The 22,248-nt window shown below is 36.6% G+C and overlaps 2 protein-coding genes across 3 annotated transcripts; one reads left to right on the top strand and one right to left on the bottom strand.

Annotated features, from left to right (window-relative positions):
- Nucleotides 1-71: 71 nt before the first annotated feature.
- On the bottom strand, nucleotides 72-21,725 carry hec (calcitonin receptor hector). 2 transcript variants are annotated; one of them, XM_017068403.4, is made up of 10 exons: nucleotides 21,547-21,725; nucleotides 6,376-6,594; nucleotides 5,092-5,395; nucleotides 4,001-4,091; nucleotides 3,846-3,937; nucleotides 3,640-3,766; nucleotides 3,018-3,119; nucleotides 2,627-2,745; nucleotides 1,892-1,965; nucleotides 72-1,831 (listed from the first exon to the last, which is right to left on the bottom strand). In XM_017068403.4, the coding sequence occupies exons 2-10, from the start codon at nucleotides 6,581-6,583 to the stop codon at nucleotides 1,452-1,454; spliced, it is 1,497 nt and encodes a 498-aa protein (XP_016923892.2). In that variant the 5' UTR covers nucleotides 6,584-6,594; nucleotides 21,547-21,725; the 3' UTR covers nucleotides 72-1,451. The 2 variants fall into 2 exon arrangements, with proteins under 2 accessions (XP_016923892.2, XP_070853911.1); XM_070997810.1 differs by lacking the exon at nucleotides 21,547-21,725 and adding an exon at nucleotides 9,556-9,785.
- LOC108005215 (integumentary mucin C.1) lies at nucleotides 12,219-13,946 on the top strand. The gene is made up of 3 exons (XM_017068404.4): nucleotides 12,219-12,532; nucleotides 12,767-13,695; nucleotides 13,757-13,946. Exons 1-2 carry the CDS (start codon nucleotides 12,250-12,252, stop codon nucleotides 13,693-13,695), a joined length of 1,212 nt encoding a protein of 403 aa, XP_016923893.4. The 5' UTR covers nucleotides 12,219-12,249; the 3' UTR covers nucleotides 13,757-13,946.
- Nucleotides 21,726-22,248: the final 523 nt, after the last annotated feature.

Below are 22,248 nucleotides of genomic sequence, written 5' to 3'. Positions count from 1 at the left end.
GAATGAAAAATTTACCAAAAAAAAGCGAGTTGTTTTTATTCTATAGGTATCCAATAAAATATCCATTATACGCTTCTGTTGCAGTTAACATGATTTATTCACTACGTAATTGTGATTGGTTAAGTGGGATAAGCATCATAAATATTTGACATTAACAGCATCAAAACATTACATATGTTTATTTATAAATATCATTATATCATATATATCTTAATGAAATATCAAAAAAAACATTTCTTTAGGTACGCGGGTACGTATGTTTCATTTTGTGCCCCTACTTATATCCTCTCAGGACTTGTATTTGAACATATATCATATCATAAAATATTACACATAGTTAGGGTATTCAATTGCGTTGCAAACGTTTGAAAAGTGTAAAAGTGTAAGCAGTTCCGACAACAATTTCCATACAAAATAGTTTTCAAGGCCTACAACACCCCAGCCTATGTATACAAATCTGTTGTACTTGTGTAGAAATAGGGGGTTAATAATGGGTAGGAATTTTATCTAAAATACTAAAAATATACTGAAAAGTTGGGTTTTAATGACAGAAAATATCATAGCCTTCTTTTCACAAAAATTTAAAAGTTGGCGTTATTTTGTACGTCAATTTCCTGCAACGATATTTTAAAATAGAGGGCGTTCACAATTCTCGTCTGGCAAACTTACAAAGTTTACACTTTTGCAACGCAATTGAATACCCTAAGTATTTTGTATTAAAATCGTTTGGGGATCTTTTATATTCTTTACACTTGATTCCCGTAGTTACTCTGGATATGACATAAATAGTTTTCTTTGTCTCATCAGGGATAGCTGTATGAAACCTAAATACTTAGAAGGGTAATCCTCTATTTAATAAGTTATATGGCTTATATAAACATTAAAAGCTTTAATGTTGTTATCTATTTTTTGTTTGGGAAGTCCAAGCTGTAATAATTTTCTACGTGTATATTTATATTTTATTTTTTAAATAAAATATGTTTAAGACAGTATTTAAATACATTTACAACTCGTTTCACTTTTTCATGTCTAAATGGCTTTCGGTTGAAATTAAAAAAAAGTTTAATGATTTCAGTAAATTATTTTGAGGTATTTCTGAGGAAGGTTTAGTAATTTCTTAAAGTTTTTTAAACTTATTTTTAAATTTTAAATTAGAGCAGCGACTAGATTTTTTCATGACTAGAATGCCCATAGGGTAATCTGAGAATTTATCTGATTATAAGTTTCTATTCAGTGAAAACTCTTTTTACTTTTTTAAAAATTAACGCTTAAATCATTTGGTTACTATTTTAAAAGGTAATTAAAATGAAATTAAATTCAATTTGAAAAATAACTCTCAATGTAAAATACTTAAAATTTGTCGGTGCCTTGGAAATATTTTTTAAAGAGCTGTTCAAAATCTTTGCGCGGCGATGTGGTCAATATTTCGGTCGACCCTCGAGCGGTACGTCTTAAACGCCCAACTCGCGGCTGGGCGTGGTGGTGGCCATCTGTCCAGTATTACTCCCGGCCGGCGGTGGGGTCACCAGGCTGGGCAGCAGCTTGTTGAGCAGGGTGCGAATGGCGAAGGTGACATCGTGGTTGGCGAAGCAGAACAGGAAGGAGACCACAAAGCCCTGCAGACTGACCAGGATCACGGAGAGCATTTGGTAGAAGTGATCCAGCTGGGTCCCGGCATCCGGCCGGTAGGGCAGCAGGAAGTGCTGCAGCCCGAAGAGCGGTACCAGGATAATGGTGGCTCGTACCGCCTTCCGGATAGCCAACGGAGCGGGCTGGGCGGACTGGGGATGCAACTTCCTCACGATCACCCGCAGAACGTTGATCAAAAAAACTAACGGAGATATTAAAGGGTTAATAACATTGTTGTACTTAATAGACTTCCATATATTACTGAAACTAGCCAGCAGAGAGAGCGTTATGGGCACTGAGAAGATCCACAGGTAAAGACTGTCATTTATCCAGCAGCTACGATTGATCAAAAACAATTATTACAATTGTTACTATTATAATTTCAAAGTATGTTAATGTAAAGATAAATAAATGTTAAACAATTTGTAAATACTATTTGAAAATTGCTGTAGAAAAGTAGGAGTAAGGTTGGAGTACTGTTGGAGTAGTGTTGGAGTACTGTTGGAGTATTGTTGGAGTGATGTTGGAGTAATGTTGGAGTAGGGTTTGGAGTAATGTTGGAGTAATGTTGGAGCTATGTTGGAGCTATGTTGGAGTTATGTTGGAGTAATGTTGGAGTATTGTTGAAGTACTGTTGGAGTATTGTGGGACTTATTTTAAAGTAATATTGTAGTAGGGTTGATGGCGGCTAAGAGTTATTTTTATGTAAGGGTAAGCTTAACCAAAGTGTTATGTGATAATCAATAATGATTATTTCAAAAACCTTTACAATGTTTTAAATGAATTCAAAAGTAAGGAAACTGTATAAATAATTTAATAGACTAATTTTAAACTTAACTAACATGGTGAAAATAAAGCAGGATTTTTAAATGATGCTAGCGCATGGATTTGTTATTATTAATGAAGCCTTGTGTAAGATACAGAAGTGCTACTAGTACCAATAACGCTACATATTGGATTGCGTAAAGCTTAGGCGGTAACCTTCTCAACGACTTACTGTTTATTGTCCGGACTGCTGAAATGCCTGGCCAATCCATATACGACGGCAATGGGAATCGGCGAGAGCCAGCTGATGACCATGAACCAGCGCATCACAATCGTATCCTTCACAAAGACCTGCAATATAGATGGGGGTTGGGTTAGTAAGTCGCCGGACACTCCTGACATCTCAGCTTGACGGAGACGGAAAGCAGCTGGCCAAAGTTGCGATTTGCTCTCAGACAAATTGGTAGGGGAAAACCATTGCCACGTCAACGGCTGCAGCGAATCACATCTGCCATGCACAGAACTCACTCATAAAGAATGCAGACTTATACGGCAATTACGGAGATTTGCATGGCCATGTAAGAGGAGAACGGATGACTTGAGTGTAATTTCGGCTGACTTACCACAACGAGCACCAGGTGCAGGTGTAGACCCTCGCAGAACATCCAGAAGTAGTTGACCAACATGAAATAGTGCACCACCAGGTGCAAGCCGATGCACCAGAGCTGGAAAGTAGTTACATGGTAAGTTAGTTAGGCAATGGCCAACACGAAGCGAAATAAGCCATTCTCAAAGTATTTTAATTCCAGAATAAAAAATATTACTAAAGTGATACAATAATGAGTTATTTGAATATTGTTATATTTTAGCGTTGTTGTACTACTGTTTACCATTGCTAATGTAATTTAAAAAAATGTTGAAGAGTTGTTGGAAAACAATCAACCTTTTTTAAAACATATCTTTGAAGTACTTTTGGAGATATGTATGTTGCAATATTGGAGTATTTTTTCTGGGAGCTAAAAAAAACGACCAGGCACTATTGGAGTAATTTTGGTTTGTTGGTGAAAAATTGTTGAAGTGCTGTTACTGTTTTATATTGTTGTTGAAGTGTTATTGGAGTACTGTTTCATTTTTACAACATGAATAATAACAAAAACCAGATCTATATCTGTAATCTAACATCAGAGGGACTTAAAGTGTAGCTAATGTAGTTTTTTTACAGCATTTTTTCTCTCTGCAGCTTACCGGATTGTCGGCTATGGTTTCAGGTCGCTCCACCACCAGGCGGTACCACAAAATCCAGGCCACACAGGTGCAGGCCAGCGAGGCGAACAGGTGTACATGGATCCGAATGCGGGTGCAGCGCAGGGATCTGTGAACGGGATATCCGCACATCAGTATCGGAATGGGAGAACGGAATAGCCCCATGCAGAGCAACGGCAAGCACTTACTTGAAGCCCAAGAAGATTATAATCGATATGAGTAGGGCCAGCAGGGAGAGGGCGTAGCCCCTCACGTACAGCTCGTTGACGAACTGGCGAAACTGCAGTGGCAACTTTCTTGATTAATGTCCGTGTTCCCCCCGTGATGTCGCCGGGGCACTTACCTCCAGGTCCTCGTAGTCCACGCAGCTGGTGTAATTGGACCAGGTCTGATTGCTCTCCGGATGACGGAACCAGGAGCCATTTTCCAGGCAGCTATGAATGCGAAATGCTTACGATAATTGTGACTGACTAAGTGCGAGCACATGGGGTTTTCAAACAAAGCGCCCGACAAAGCAAAAGTCACTTAACTTGGCCAAGAAGCAACTGAGCTCAGCTGCTATATAAAGTGAGACTCACAATATCAACTCGGTTCAAAAATAGTAAAGTAGTAAAGTTCAAGAATAACAAAGTATCAAAAGTTAATAGATAAATTTAAGAAATTATTGCTGCTTGATAAATTACGTTATTTTAAAGTGATGTTGTAGGTTTGTTTATTATTGGAATTATTTTTAAACATTGTGTAGAACCCTGAACTAATGGAGTAAAACAATTAAAAGTTTCTAGAACAATACTTCAACTATTTTTTACGGAGAAACGTTAGGTTGAATTAGATTCATATTGTTATATTGGAGTTTTGCGTTTTGCTGGAATAATTTTATAGCACAGTGCCAGATTTTGGAGTAATGGATAAAAAGTTCAACAATTTCTCCAACAATACTCCAATAAGTCTTGTCGGAGAAACTGTGGGGTAAATTTCAATAGTAATTGTATAGCCCTGTGTGAGATTTTGGAGTAATAGAATCAAATATTTAAAAATGTACTCAAACAGTCTATTTATTTTTGTATGAGAAACGTTGTTGTAAAAAAAACTAAAATAAAAATGTTAAGCAACATATATTTACAGATTATATATATTTATTCGGACCGGAAATGAATCTTTCAGTGTGGAATAAACTCAAATAAAGTATATGTATATTTTAGATCAATTTGTAACCCTAAATAGATTTGCTATGGTTGTCATTCCCATAAATAAACATTGTATCTTATGACACACGGAAAACAGTGAAGTAAATGTCAAGGAATTTCCGCATTTGTGCTTTGGCGAGTATTACGAATTGCGGAATTTATTTGACCATGCAAGACCATGCACTGAATGAAAATCTATCCTTTCCCGGGGGCCGTAATATTCAGCCGTATTCCGCATTTAACTCACGTCTTGTGGGCCAGAAATTTTCTGTTGAATCCCTCGACGAAATCGGGACAATATTGACTCAGCACGGTGCCGGCCGGAGTCCTTGGCCAGCAGAGATATCCGTCAAAGTTCAGGGGACAGAAGAGCCGCGGCTCCTCCCGCTGATTTGTGGCCATCGTGGCACTGACGACGGTGGCCACCAGCTCCTCCTTCTCCGCCAGCTCCGCGTCCACGTTCCGCATGTCAATGGCGCCCTCGTTCAGCGCAGCGTTCTCCAGATAGCGCGGCACTGGGCTGAAGTTCTCCGGCAAGTCGAAATCGTAGTCTGTGCACGGCAAGAAATGTCATCAGGATGGGATTACTATATAAAATATTATGGACTGTCGTGGAATTAAAAATAATTGCTTATTCAGGTAGCACATCTGAGTTTTCGAAACCTCATGTACTTTCAAGTGTTTATATATAGTATTAAATTTACTTAACTATGGAATTTGATACAACTTAATAATATGTGTAGGTTTTTAAAATTTAAATTTATTTTTAGTTATTTAATTTTACGATCTCACAGTTAAGAAAAGCATTATTCACAGTACCACAAGATAATAATAATACATTCTTCAGAAGGATACTTGCTTGTATAATTTTCATATATTTATTGATAATAAATAATAGCTAGATAGCTAGAATTAAATACAAAATTCTGACTTATGGTAAAATGTTTTGTTTTATTTTAAAATTAAATGATTAAGTACTGCGACAAATATTAAACGGATTATACAAAAAATTACCAAACCATGGTATATCAATTTAATAAATTTAAATATTGAAGTGATATTAAAAATCTAAGTTTGGATTCCAAAGGAGTAACATGTTGGATCGATCCAATGCATTAAATGGAATCAGATTCAATCCAAATGAATTTAATTTTATTTTCTTTTTACAAATTTTTTTATACATATTTAGCCACAATAAAATCAAAACTTTGGCATAAGATGTGATGCAAAATGCTATTGTTTTGTTTTACTTAAATAAAGAAGAAGTAGCTGGAAAAATATTAAAAGAATAATACAATGATTGCATAACTCAATGTTTAAAGTGATGGGAACAATCCAGTTTTTAAACATTCCAAAGGAGTAACCTATTATATCCTTTTAAATGCTTCTCTTTGAATGCATTAAATGAAATCAGATGGGTTCTAATTGAATTTAGCTCGACTTTCCTTTATGCGCCTGCTGTTCATCTTTTATTGGCCGTGTGCACACGGCATGCGCCAAATCACGTATACGCCCGGTGGCAGCCACTCACCTGTTGCTGCCCCCAGCGAAACTGACGGGTCGTCCGTATCGTATGTGACATTCTGGTATCGGTACACGCACTCGGCATACAAATGCTTTAAAAATATGCGCAGATTATCCTGCGTTTGGGTCTGCGATGCCACTTCCACATTTTCCGACTCTGAAACCGAGGCGGCTGTTCCCATCGTGGGTGTTTCAGTGGGGCTAACTCTTGTCATGGGTTAATGCACTGAAAAAAAATAATAAAACCAATAACAAAAAATATTATTGATATGTTTAAGTAACAAAAATATAAGCAGTCATTTTTAGTATATACATATTTAGAAGGTACGCAAATCAATTCGATCTCCTCATGGAAAATATGAAAACTTATAATTTTAAAATTATATTATTATATTATTTTACAAAATTAAAAATTTATTTTTTGCTGCTATCCTAAAGAAATTATAATTTATTAAAAAATAGAATATATTATAAATTCATAAATTATTTTTAAAATTCTTATACCAAAGACTGTAATGACAATTTTATCTTTTGGTCAATTATATTTTTTTTGGAAAAGTAGGAAATTATGTTTCTAATATTTTTAAATGTAAAGGAATGTTACAAATATAATACTTTAATATTATTTACTTATTTCTTGCAGTACTTCGCGATAACGAAGGGAATTTGAGTCGCTTGTGGCTGGCCATTCGTGTGTGCATTTCTAATTTGGCTGGGCTTCAAAGAGTTGCCTGAGTTGGGTTCATATTCAGTGGGGAGAAAGTGCCAAAGGTAATGGAATATATACATATAGGCAATAGGGAACATAGGGTCCCTGAGATGGGATCAATACTAGAGCGATGACAGTCTCCTCGATGTGTGTGCACCTATTCTCCCATGTTGTAAATCAGTTTATTGTCTAATTAATGGCGATGCTTAACTGTGGCACTGTTTTTGCAACTGTGGTTGGGCGAACTTAATTGCATTTCGTCACAGAGTGACAAAGCAAATGCCACGGGGCAAAAGCTCAAATGAAATGCACATCGATCGAAAACCGAGAAAAGTGAAGGGCACATGTGGTGGTGGAAGCAGGGGATGAGCTGCAAAGTTCTTGCCTAACTTGGTTATATTTTTAATCAAAACTCATTTCGCTTGATTGAGTTTCCACAGAAGCCGCCTGTGTCTGCACAAAACACAAGCTGTCGTAGTAAGAGGATTTTCCCGGGGCCCCGGACTAAACTTTAATTTGCGGCATTAATTTATTACAGAGAGCTGGGACAGTTTCCATGATGGAAATGGCGCCTGGCTAAACATTCTTGCATGTTATTTATTTTTGCAAGTGCCTTGGCCAGGCAATTAGTCCTCAGGTAAGGAGGCAAGGACGATGGGAAGGTTGTGGCAGGGGCAGGGCCTTTGTTGGCCATCAATTCAAATGCCTGTCCCGAAGCACTAATGAGCATTAATTGCATTTACAGTCTCAATGGCCGGCGACCCTTCCTTTCACTTGAATCCACTGCAATATGCCCGCTTTATCATCCCCAGCGAGACAAAGTGGAATCGAAATGGCGTACAACTATGGCCTTTTTCAACGGAATCCGGTTGTCATGCCAATCTAACGCGGGAGATATTAAAAACGCTGGTTGTCATAACTATAAGGGGGCTGTAGGTTCCAATAAACAATGTCATGCCTCAAGAAAAAAAAACAAAAAAACTAATATTTTTAAGGAAAATAACTACTTTTAATGATTTTATTTCAGTAAGAACTACTCCAAAGGATTTAATTTGAGTAATTTAAAAATCGAAAAGCATATTTAAAAAAGGAAATTAACACTGCTTGCAAAAATTAATTTTAAAGTTAAAGAACTGCTTTGAAGGAAATAACTGCTTTAAAGGAATTTATTACAGTAATTTAATAACACAACATTTACACTGTCTTCAAAATTATAAGCTTAAAGAATAGTTTTTCTCAGCATTAAAGCAAATAAAAAGAGCTCCCTGAATGTCATACTATTTTCTAAAAAATAAAATCTAACATCTCCTTTTTATTATTCGCTGTTATTAACGCCAGTGACAAAAGAACCGACTTCCCTCAGTCATATAAAAATGAAGACGCGAATTTTTTCCGTCCCTATTATTTTACGACTCCTGAGTTGGCAAAATAAATCTGGAACGTACTGTATGCCAAAGTTTTCCCCCAGAAACTAAAGAAGCCCTACAAGAAAAACGCCAGCATCTGCAACATTTTTGGCAAATTGTTTTGTTTTGCATAGTTTTGTTGATACTTGCGACTTGGAAAGGAAGGGGAGCCATAAGAAAGGGGCTTCTCATGTTGGAGCATCCATAAAACACAAATAATTGGAAAACGTTTGCCTGCATAAATTATGCACGAAATTGAAATTTATTGTCAACAACGGGTGGGAAAAGAACAAGGACTTTTTTGTTTTATTTGGGAAAAAGGACCTCCCGCTGCATAAGATACAAATGGCCAATCAATGGGGGTGAGGGCAAAAAGCTGGCGGAGGAATAATTATATGTACACATGCTGAATATTGATGATGAATTGTTTTGTCTAGCAGCCCCAAAAAAAAAGAAACAAAAAAAAGAAATTAATAGAGCCGGAGGAGAAAAGCCGTCAATGCGGTTAATGATGCCAACGCCATTTGCAGGCCGGAAACGGAAATGCCACGCGCCCAAACACAAAAGTGGACATGCGAAATAATGCCATATTATTCGGTCATTCTTGTCGGATCAATTATAATAACAAATTACTTCAGCCACAGCGTCTGGGTCGACAAATGCAATTACCCACGCCGGACTTGCCACGAATCCTCCGGAATCCCCCCAAGGATCTGCTGGGCATAAAAGTTGCCAACCTTGCGAATTATTGCACTCATTTCCCGCCAATCACACCACGCTGTTTTCCCTGCGTTGCGCACAAAACTTTTCGCATAAACAGAACACAATTAGAGTGCGGCCAGAAATCGAATTATTTATTTGTACTGTGTGGGCAAATATTTAATTTGATTGTTTACTTAATTAAACTAGCGAAAATTAGGTCTCGTGCGGGGCACTAATTATGCGAAATAATTTCGGAAACATTTTGCTAAAATATATTTTACTGAAATATTTTTCTGAAATACTTTCACCTGATCTTTCTCCCAATTATTGGCGAGAAATTTCGAAGAACAGGTGCCAAAAGATCACTTACACGGTTGCCAACCCAGCCAATTCAATTCATTGAATTGTTTGCCACTGCCATTCATTGAAAATTTCAACAATTGATTCGTTTTCAGTTCACCGCTCGTCACGTACAACAACAAGACACAAAAAGCATTCGAAACACGGGCAAAAAAAACGCGTTCTGTTATCGGCGGGCAAAAGATGACGCTCCACTCCGCTTTTCGCACCGCTCTGCTCTGCGTTCCGTTGGAAAATGGTACGCCATCCGGCGAAAATTGCCTGCCGAGGCTGCTGGTCGACCCCCCACATTTTCCCCCATTTTTCCGTCCTTGCACACACCGCACACTGGAAAAAATACCTAAGAAGTCGCTCAAAACTCAGGGACTATTTATATGATTACTGCAGATCATTCTTTATATATAAAGGTTTCTAAGAAAATCCCATCAAAGTATTATGTTAGGATTCTTATTTTTTTTTTGTATAAATTAATTATAGTTATCCCTTAGATAGGGGTTTTGTAAATTTGTTGGAAATTAGTTTAGATAAAAATGAAAAATAGAAAATTTAGATGAGACATACTAATGTAATCGAAGAAATGTTTAAAAAATAATTATTATTAATTTAACTTCCTATCTAATAATATTTTAAACTACTTTAATCCACAAATATGGTAAATATGCGTACCATATTTTTATTTATTTCATTTAAAAATAATATTGAACAAATATATTTTTGCTGAGTGCACAAACACTGCTTTCATTAGCACAACTTGTCAGCAACAAGTTGTCGTTGAACTGCTTGCTCGCTTTGTGTGCCGAGTAAATTGGTTGTTATGGGCGTGTATAACAGTTTTCCCGGTGGGCGTGGCCCACACAGCTGGGACCCACAAATTGTTGAAGATTTTGAGTTTAGTGGAGGAAATTTATTTAGCCCAAATGGCACGTTCGTTTTCTATAAACAAACATGTATTTAATGTATTTTTTTAGGACTTAACAGGGATATTAAATACGAAAAGTCTTTTTTCCAAGTAGATATTTAAAAAACCAGTAAAAGTAAATAATAAAAATGCAGTTTAAGGAAATGATTTTCTTTCTGTTCAAACATAAAAATTGATTTAAGAGATATTTTTGATAGATCTTTAAATTTTTTAGCAAAGCCACAGTTTTGCTACTTGGGAAAGCAAAGGGTTAAGACCCCTCAAATGCATAGGAACTCGTGTTTGCTTCACTTTCAAACTGCAGTTAAGAGCATTTGAAGCGATTGCAAGACAACTTTTTTATTATCCTGGAATAACCTTCAATATTTTTCCACTTCAATGTAAACTTTCTTCACAAACTTCCATAAAATTTATTCCTGAATTTCTGATGTTTCCTGATGTTGCAAGGCGGACGGGTATAAATATTTTATGCGGCTCTCTGACGTTCTTCTGAGAAAATTGGCATCGACTTAGGATTGATAAAAAATTCGTTACAAAATGTAAGAGAATTTCATATAATATGCATTTTGTAATTAGCAGCCATCTCTGGTGTGAAAATTCCTGGGCTATGAGCACTACCCAATGTGTTTAGCTCGGAAAACCCTATGTCCATAGAGGTGATTTTAAGGAAAATTGCTTTTGCAATATAATTTTCTGCACATGTCCGCAGATGTATGTACGTGCATGAGCCTCCTATCTCTTTAGAGTTTATTTTATAAACGGCCAGGAAAAAGGAAAGAGGATGGTTAAAAGTTCACACAAGGGCTTACACTTTTTAATTGTTTCTTTATTACATACTATTTCTTGGTTACTTGGCTCAAAGTAAAAGTAACTTGACTGCAATTGTCTTGGCTGACTTTATAGAAGACCTTTGTGTAATTAATTAATTAAAGTGCAATGAATTAAAAATTGGTTCCAATTTTAAAGGACTCATCATCTTGTTCGATTCGTGTTGTTTATTATCTCCAAGCAGCTTAGCCGGAATTTAATAAAATCCAATCCTATCTTTTTTATTTCCATACATATTTTTTTTATGAAAGTCTATCCAATCCAATCTTTTTATATTTCCGCATATATTTTTTTTGATGATTTAATGGAATAGAAAAAACAATGTCATTTATAATTTTGTTTGGTTAAACATATTTTCAAACCATTTAGGAAATTCAAATACAATTTATATTTATTTATTTTAAGAATATATTTAAAAGTTATAAATTTAAATATGTAGTACCTATTTTGTTACTTTTCACTTTTTAAGATACATTTAACTTTTATGTTTCTTTTACTAAAGTGATATAACTTTTGTCTACCAAGTTTTTTTTTGTCTATAATGTTATGATTTGATGGTATAAGTAAATCGAGCATCACCGAAAAAATGTTGCCAAGATTATCACTATTTCGACTTAATATCGGGTTTTATAAACTTTAATCCAGTTACCCATGAATAATATGATTAATCTAGCGCCAGCTGATTAAGTTAGTTCGAGACTTAGGCAGTGGCGTATATAATGATTTTTTTTGTTAGGTAATGTCACTTTACTATGGTATAATACCGGCGCTTTTTGCTCGCACGTTCTGGCTAGATAAAGTCCATACAGACGGGCTTTAAGCAAAAAAAAAATAAAGTCTAGAGAGTGATGTAAAGACCGCAATCACATGCACGTTCTATACCCCATTTCGCAGTCGAGTCGCTGACCCATAAAAGTGGGGATCTCCGTGGTCAGAGGCATCAGTTCCATCGGCAACATGTTCCACTCCAGGCCTCAGTCGCAATCCAGCTCCTTGGTCAACTTTGGTCTACTCTTGACCTTTGTACTGGCTTTCGTCGGGGTTAAAGGTGACTACGACTGGTATGGCGATTATACGGGCTCTGAGTTGGACTACATCTTTGCCGATGTGAACTTCGATGCCGTGTGTCCCCCAGGTGGCTATGCAGTTTGTGCTTCCGATGGATACAACTACCATCCATTTTCGAGCAAGTGTCGCCTGGATTCGCAGAACTTGAAGCTGCTGTTCGCCGGCAAGAAGGGTAAGTTTTCCTTATTCCTAACATTTTTCAGCCATTCGACACTTTTTGCTATTATTTGGCCTAATTTTTAAAGAGTTTTCCTAATGAAAATTATCAAAATAAATATCACTTTAAAGGATTAATCATAAAAAAGAACTAATAATATTTTCTATATTTAAATATTCTAATGAAAAATATAATATTAATATAACCAATGATATTTCTTCATTCTTTCTTTCTTCTTTTATTTTGCAGAACTTATCCAAACTGATCTGAAGTACTGTTCCTCGCATCCCGGCCAATCGTATGGGCCCTCTGCCCCTGCCCAAAGTTACTATCCCAAGAGCTCGCCAGTCCAAAACTTGGCCCCGATTCAGTATTCCTCTTCATCTGGCCAGAATTCGTATGCCTATGCCGCCGCCAGTGGTCCCTATGGCGCCAAGGCAACGGCCGAGGCTCCTGGTCCGTATCCTGTGGCTGCTCCGACCTACTCCGTTTCGTATCCTTCCGCTCCCGCCCCTGCTCCTGCTCCTGCTCCCGCTCCTGCTGCCTACGCCCCGCCCCCAGCCAAGTATCCTTCCCGTCCAGCCAAGTATCCCGTCCCATTCTCGTCCTACCCCGCCTATGCCGCTGTTCTAAGCTCCGCCGGCACCACCAAGGCGCCATTTAGCGGATCGACCACGACCTCGGCCACCAGCTCCACCACAAAGGCCAGCAGATATCCAGCATATCCCACCAATGACCCAACAACCACGGTGGCAACCACGGCGGCAACAACTTCAGAAGCAACAACCACAGGAGCAACAACCACAGAAGCAACAACCACAGAAGCAACAAGCACGTCAGAAACAACCACGGCAGCAACAACGACGGAAGCAACAACCACTGCAGCAACAACCACATCAGCAACAACTACGGCAGCAACAACCACTGCAGCAACAACCACGGCAGCAACAACCACAGCAGCAACAACCACCGCAGCAACAACCACCGCAGCAACAACCACGGCAGCAACAACCACAGCGGCAACAACCACCGCAGCAACAACCACGGCAGCAACAACCACGGCAGCAACAACCACGGCAGCAACAACGACGGCAGCAACAACCACAGCAGCAACAACCACGGCAGCAACAACCACAGCAGCAACAACCACGGCAGCAACAACCACAGCAGCTCCTTAAGTAAGTACATCCTAAGCCACCAATCCGATCTGTAAACTGTATAATCCCTATCCCATTTCAGAACCCCTAAAATCTGAACGAAAATAGCATCGATCAGCAGCACCACCAATAAACGCCAAACTGGAAGGCCTAGGAAATCCACCCATAAACCTCTTAAAGATATCACCCAACGAAGTATTAATTTTAGCCTCAGCAATATGTAGAGTGTTCAATTTAGCCACAATAAAACAATCAGTAAGGCACATAAACAAGTTGAGTCGATAGCATCTGTTGTTTTGAATTTTTGGAGCACTGAGAGAAAGTAATATACAAGTTTGGCAGATCTAAGGTCATAAAAAAGAAATGATTTAAAAATTTTTTTCACCTTAAGAAAACGCAAGTTCAAAACTAACAAAACTTTATAAAATTAAATAAAATTATTAGTTTATACATATTTCAAGTGATTTTAGTTCGATTTATTTTTAATTGATTTTTAAAAGTGACCATTTTTTAAAACTGTGGACTGTGTAAGAAAAAGTGGACCATATTTGGCACTATAAAAATATGCATTTTTATGACTTCGAAAGGACAATTTGTTTAATTTTATTATAAAGACTAAATATTAAACTTTCAAATGGTATACAACATTTTTAGTTTCATAAGTTAATGACAAAAAAGTGGCCCACCCTACAGACCTGTCCCTTATATGTTTTTTTGATTATTTCATAAGTTCTCATGGTTTAAAAATTGAAATTAAATATATAAGCATATAGTTTCTAACTACATTAGAATTTTAAATATCTTAATATAATACATATATTTTGTATATATTTTACTTTTTACTTAAATAATATTACCCATAATTAAAATGCATTTTATTTTTCCAAGTGTTTAAACTTTTCGCTAAGAGACTTTCAAAGCTTAACAGAAATGTTTTACTTCAGTAAATTCTTTGGCATCCCATTACAAAAATGAGTTTAAAGGGATAAGGCTTTTCAAGGATGTTGTTAGAAATTTTCTATGTGGTGTTTAGGTGATTGGGTGGTGGGGTGGTGTGGGTGGTATGGGTGGTATGGGCGGCACTTATCAGCGCCTCTCACCCCACACACGCGAACAGGTGTTTGCCATTGTTTGTGGGCTGCATAATTTTCGCTGCGGCTTAATAGATTTTTTTAAGCAGTTTTCCGCTTTTGTGCTCGCCCTATCTTTTGACAATAAAACGGCATTAAGAGCGGGTCGGAAATCGGTGGCGGAAGGGTCGAAACAATGGGCCACAATGGAAGTGGGTGGTGCTGGGGGTGGTAGCCTATGCCTGGCGGTAAAGCGGAAACGGAAATTAACAAATGCCCCAGGCAGCACTTGGCATGCCAAACAACAAGGACAAGCGCCCAGCTAAAATAGCCATTTATATTCAAATTGTCTTAACTTGGCTCAGATTTTTGTGCCCACGAGCCAACATTTTTCTGACAGTATTTGTATTTTGTTTTTTCTACCTCCGAGGGCGGCCCAAAGTTTAATGGGCAAATCTGTTTAATTAAATGATAAACATTTAATTTGAAGCGCCAACACTTTGTTTATTATTTTCCAGATAAAAGATGTAAGATTGGAATTTATTACGAAAAATGCTTAAAGGGGTAATTTAAGGTTTATTTTACTGATTAAGGATGTGAAAACTGCATATGTTTTTGGAATACATACAATTTCTTTAATTTTTGTTTAAATAAATAATTTTAAGTAAGTAGAAAAATATCTTTAATCATCAGAAATAGTAAACGCTGACGGAAAGGTTTTTTCTTGCTTTTAAAAAGTTGTAATCAAACTACGCCAAAATGTAGTACATTCATAAAAAGTGTAAGATTGCAGTTCTGATTACTAACTTTAACTCTAAAATGATTAGCTAAACTTATCTCAGTTCTGGTTTTTGGTTGAGAATTTGGCTTACAGGTGTTTGTCATTCAAACGATAAACTGCTGGAATTATCGAGTTATCATAAAAAATTTTACTGCTGAATTTTTCATACATCAAAGTTGTCGTCTTACGAAATGGTAATTCTGGCCCCCTTCCATTTCATGCAAAAACATTTCACAACTTGCGCATATTTTGTGTAAAATAATTTGTAAAATTTCATTTATTTGATGTGATTTACCCAGCCAGCAATGTTGCTTTTTTCCCCGGCAACTCGGTGTTTTCGCTTTGCTCATTAAAAGTTTTCACCGCGAGTGGAGAGTGTGAAAAGTGCTGAGCAGGCGAAAAGATCCAGCACAATTGAATGAACTCTTTCTTTTTATTCTGTTTTTTTTTTCGCAAACTGGCGCCACAAAACGCTGAAGTGAGACTTGAAAGACAGCTGTCCGGGAAAACTCAGCCACCCCTACTTTTGATGGCCGATAGCAGATGGCAGTCCCAGCATCCTAAGCCAATTATTGACATTCCCGGGCAGCTCGCATAAATCAAAATTTGCACAGAAGCCCACGAAGGGAACTTGGGAAAATGGGGGAAAAACTCGGGAAGGAGATTAAGTTGGAGGAGCTGTTTCGGATCGGTCGTTCTTAAGCGGATTTAAGTGATGGGCACTCGCCGGTTTCGCGGGTCCTTCGAAAAGGTAATCCAATATAAAGAAAAAAATAAAATTATTTTGGTTTCTTTTTAAGTTTAACCTTTTTTTTAGAAACAAATTTTTTTTAAACTTTTTTCGAATTGTAAGCAATGTGCATAAAAATCAAAGTTTTTGAAAATGTTTAAGGAGGTTTTTAGTATTTTTTTCAATGTGACCCATTTGTTGGTCACTCTAAAATTAAAATAAATCCACAAAAATAAGATTTGAAGTCTTGTTAATTCCTTGCATTTTATTTCTATTAGTTTTTTAAATTTAGTACATTTATTTCGAAGTGTAAAGAGTATATATAAAATTTAAAATTTTTGAAAAATGATTTAAGGGGGTTTTAGTATTTTTCCTAATATGCTTTTTTATGGCACTTAAAAATTAAAGTAAATCAATGAACATTAGATTTAAAATCTTGTTAATTCCTTAAATGTAATTTCTTTTTAATTTTTTAAACATGTATTTTTACCCTAAACAGCAACTGTGTTTTATACGAAGCAGGTGCTTATTTTCGAACTGAATGAAACTCCAACCAATTAAAAGTCAAAACAATTCGTGTTCCACAAAGTCGAGTACAAAGTATCTGACAGTCGCGTTCCCTGCATAAATCACAGCTCTCGTTTTTTTAATAAATTTGAAGCGGGACAGGATTTGTGGTGGCTTAGTCGCGGGCAAATTTTTTATTTAGATGCCGTGCTGCCACGCCCTTGCCGCATAAATCAAATACCGTTCCTTTTGATTTTCATCGCTTCTTTTTTTCACAAATATTTTTTCTGGCCGCTCTGCACGAATTGATATTTATGGCCGTGAAATCGGCTTATAACATTACCCATTGCCCCCCAACCACTGCACATATATGGTCTATATATATACAAGCGGGTTGTTTATAATTCAAACGAAAATCGCACCGAAATCAGATCGCACTTAACGGACAAGAACAATGTGTGGGTTATTTTTATTGGATTTAATTGCCAGTGCTTGAACTTGGCCAAGAAATCGCGGGTATAAGGTCTCTGCCGGAAGCGAAAAAACCTCGGAAAATCCACTTTGCCCAAGAGTAATCAAATAATGAATGATAAACGGGCGTTGATTTTCGGGGGAAGGGGTCTAAATTTGGATTCCATCAGACGGTTGGATTCGGGATTGTGGGAATAAACAAGATACTTTGTGTTGAATTTATTGGCGGGGAATCTCGGGCAGCTTTTCCACTTTACCGACAGCTCGCATCCAATATTCATAGATTTCAATTAATTAGCCACCTGACGATTAATGGGAATTAAGCTTCGTTAATCACGCGTTTTTATACATGGATAGGTATTTATACAGGTATCATTTTCATATATGCAGTTGTATATAATAAAAACTCAATCATATAATCAAGTTGCTTATATAACAATTCGTACACATCACCTTTAAAAAGGGTATTTTGAAGCTCATTTAAAATTTTAATTGAGTTTATTTTGGTCAACAAGACATCCGTCACTCAAATTTGATTAATTTTAAACTTTGCATTTCGGTATTCCTAGATCAAAACACGAGGAAAAGATTAATGAAGCATTAATAATGCCAATGAGTGGTTTACTTTTCGAACAAATTTAGCTTGTTTGTTTGGAATGGGTAAATAATGAGCTCCTTCTTTTAAACTCAAGATTATCATTATTATTATTTATCTTTTGTTATCCCAAGTTTGAAAATAAATATCAATGTTTTGAGTAAAAGATTATTTTTGAATGAAGAGTATACAAAATAATATTTGTATTATTTTAGTGTGAAGAAAATTAAATCGGCATTTAAATAGTAAACATATTTATCGATGTTTATTAAGTTTGTTCAGGCTTACTTAATGACTTTGACTGATTGATAAAATGTTAGGATTTTTAAAAATATTTATTAGCCACACTTAGCACAGAAAAAAATATATACAAATATCTTTCAACTTTAAATGACTTTTAAATTTTTTTTTTATCAAAAATTTTTTGAAATGTTATATCTTATACATTTTTTATTTCGACCTTATGTATACAAAAAATTCTTTGTGTATTTTTTCCCGGAATGTACATTTTGGCTGTCATAATTTTAGCTTTTTTGAGTCAGAATTATGCCATGTTATAAATTTCTTATCACACTTTGACAGATATTATTTGAATTTTTCCCCGACCGCCTGTGGTAACAACATTAGCTGCGTGCAAAACCGTTTTGTTTATTCAGCTCAACGAATATTGGTTATTAATAGCCAGTGACAGGGGATGCAGTCACTTCTACACCGCATTAAAATATTCAAATGTCCCAGGCTAATGGACAAAAAGTACGTAGAGACGGCTTCTCCGGCTCCATCGAATATGTTTTGTTTGCAAAATTAATCAAAAGCGCAACTGACAGCTCAGGGAGCGTCGCAAGGAAAATAAATTAAAAATACATAAAGCGCTCAATTACGAAATTTGGTACATTTAATTTGTAAGCCAGTCGAGGCCAAGAGACTGGGCCAAAAAAAGAAGCAATAGAACTGGCCAAAAGCAGTGTCAGTGGCAATGGAAGTGGAATTCAATTTCCATGAATTTTTTGCTGCCCGCTGCCCTCTGCCACTGCCAATTTCTTGTTTTATTTTATTTTCCGTGTTTTTCTCGCTGGGCTTAATACACATTTTTTTTTTGCTGCTGTTCCGGGGGCAATATAAAATTTAATATTCGCCCAGAAGTCGGCTGCAATAAAATGCCTAACAGAATGTAGTGGCGCAAGTAACTTCAATGTGGAATCATAAACCATGATCCCGACCCCCCGGAACTCGCCGAAATTATGTTGTAAAAGCTGCGAAAAACAAGCAAATGGCGACACTTGAGATCCCATTTCCCGGCCATTTTCCTGTACATTTTCCCCCACGGCAGAAAAGACAGTCAGACAGTCAGACAGACAGACAAACAGTCGCCTCATTAGTGGAGTGGTCAGTGGGCAGCTTTAAGACTCGCTGGTGGGGCGGGATAATATTCCAAAAACGCATAGGAATAGCGGCCTTGGAGGGTGTGAGTTATAGGGGTCCTATCTGAAATGGGTCGGGACCAGAACAAAAGCATATGCAAACTCGTTTTTCGGGGCCATCGGGTCCTTCTTGGCCGAAATCAGACATAACTTATTTGCAGGCTTATCGAATGACAGCCCCAAGTGGAATTCAAAAAGGAAATCTTTGTGTGGGATAGCAGAAGTAACCATTTATATGGCAGTGGGGGGTACCTGACCTATTTAATATTTTTTTAGGAATTAATTGGAATTTATCTATGAGTTTGAGGATTTTACTTCATTATTTAACCTGTTTTTAAATAAATATGAGTTAAATCAATTATGTACTTAACTTTTTATTAAAAAATACAATATGCCTAATATTAATTTGATTTTAGATTGGACTCTTTTCTGCCAATAAATTGTTGTTCCTGAAGGAAATGCAAGTATTTTGTATGCTTTTTTATTTTTAAATAAATACTTACCTTAAGATCACAGTTTTGAGAGGTTTTTAAAATTCTTACGACCAACTATGATTGCTTGAATATTGTTTCCTTACTCGACTTTTACAAGATACAAATTGATTCCCCCTTTTCTCTTAATTTCCTGTTGGTGTTATCCAAAATGTCTGGGGGAAAGCCTCAATTTTAATTGGCCTGTCTATTGCGGTGTAAAACATTAGTTGAGTGAAACATTTGGGCGACCCATGTCGACACTTGTGAGGCCTTTAATGAAGAACCTGTCATCTATGTATTTGCGGTTGGACGCGACTCCTTGTGCCCTCGGCTGTCAGCTGTCATGTACACAAGTGCCCCCCATTTGTCCCGCCATTTGACGCCCTTTGACCCCTTCGCAACCACCGCAAATTTTTGCCTGAGTTTGTGTGAGCCGTGCAAACATGGCCACCAACTAATGAGCCCTCGTTTAGCAGCTGTAGGTATTTTAACCAGCGACGATCCATCGAGAGGGAAAATATAAATAAAAATCATCAGAGGTGTGGAAATAAAGGTTAACAGGATAAGACAGAATTGGGTAATTTCGTTATTCCCTTTGCGTTAAAAAGAAAATTTCTGCATTTGCATACATTTTGAATATTAATTTAAAGGAAATTAAGTTCTTATTGCAACACCTTTATATGGGAAATAAAAAAAACTATAGGGGTTATAAAAAATTAAGAAATCAAAGGGAGATTAAAATTTAAAAAAACTATAGGGCTTAAAAAAGATTAAGAATTCAAAGGGAGATTAAATGAATTTCTAGAAACCGATTTAATTAATTCATTGTTTTTGTTGCGAGTTTAACATTTTGAAATCAAATGTTTTAATTCTAGATAAATAAATTTATTAAATATTTAAACAAAATCATTTATGTTGGATTCTCCGTTTTTGTTTTTTCTTTTCAATTTAAGTTTTTATTTAATTTTCATTCGGTAATTGCATTTCGCTTTTTAAAAAAATTTAAATTTAATTTAATTTATATGAATTCATACACCACAAGTGTAAAAAAAAATATTTTGAGAGGTAAAGCCATGATGAACATGTCAAATCCGGAACTATTAAGCCTGACAGATATTTGCCGGAAAGCATGCTTCGCATTCGTCTTGAAGCCTGGGTGGCGAGGTGGAAATTGAAATGGAAATGGAATTGGAACCGAGACCCGTCGAACAGCACATAAATCAGCTGCCAGCGCTTCTCACATAACTTATTGCACACTTTGAGGCAGCATTATTGCAATTGTTTGTTGCCACACAAACGCCAGTCATTCCGGGAATTTGTATTGGGTCTTAGCCTTAAGCCTGGCAGTAACAAACAAGCACACAATCCCCACATATTCTGGTCCCAGCTAATTGAATCAGAAACCGCAGCATGAAATCGACAAACAAACGAAACGGCCCACGCGGCGGATGCGCAATTCGAAATGGAAAAGGGACTATTTTAGAGCCTAGCCAAAGGATTGCTGACCAGATTGATAAATCCCCTGGCGACAGCCTTTGACATAAAATGAGAGTGGAGCATACATTTATGCGATTCCTGAATAAATCATTTCCTTGCAGTGATGTTCTTTTTTTATTTTTGTGGTCCTGCCCAAAATAAATACGCTTAAAGTGTGTGTGGGGTCATGACAGGACGCCTTCATTTTTTTCCTGGAATCCATGGCGTATGAGCAATATGTGTCGCGCGTAAAACAAACAATATTCACACAGCGAAAGCCGCACGAATTAAGGAAATTCGGTGAATGACGCGTGCAATTAAATGTAATTTAATGTTCTCTCTGTTTACCTCGACGACGGGGTGCCCCTCGACCTTTTCTTTCGGGATCAAAGTTCACAGCTCGTTTTTGGCGCCTCGAATGCCGAATGCCAAGACGATCAAACCGCCGAAAAAACGCGCCAAAAATCGCGGCACTCAAAAATCGAAAATTCAGAAATTATTCGATTCCGGAATCCGCAACCGTTGTGCTCGCCACAGCCACCGGTTGGCAAGTGAAAAGAAAATGCCTCATCAGAGCAAAGGAATCCCACGCCGAGGATTCAAATGGGCAAGCAGTGCTTCCTGGACTGCTTGCCGAAAACTGTTATACGCCGGAAGTGCACGGAAATATTTCATTTTTAGTTTATAATTAATTATTTTATTAATATTTTATTTTAATTAATATGTAATTATATTTAATAATTATAAAATTGGCAGTATTGTAGTCTTTAACAGTACCAAGACCCTTAAATCTATTTTTTACCGGATTTAAATGGATCAGAATTATATTACTTTAATTTTGTTAATTTTTATTTTATGACTTTCTACTTATGTAAACAGGGCTAGCATTTTATTTTAACCTCCGAAATAGCCATAGTCTTTCATTTTTAAATTATTTCCTTAAATTCAATTTCAACAAACATTTATTAATATTTTATATTTTATTTTTAGTTTCTCAAATTATTTCCTAAAAATTAATTTTTGTAACGTAAGTGCCTAATACTTTAAATT

Source organism: Drosophila suzukii, chromosome X, assembly GCF_043229965.1.
Source record: "Drosophila suzukii chromosome X, CBGP_Dsuzu_IsoJpt1.0, whole genome shotgun sequence".
Lineage (NCBI taxonomy): Eukaryota > Metazoa > Arthropoda > Insecta > Diptera > Drosophilidae > Drosophila > Drosophila suzukii.
Note: the sequence above shows the minus strand (reverse complement) of the source record. Positions and strands in the feature narration are given on the sequence as shown.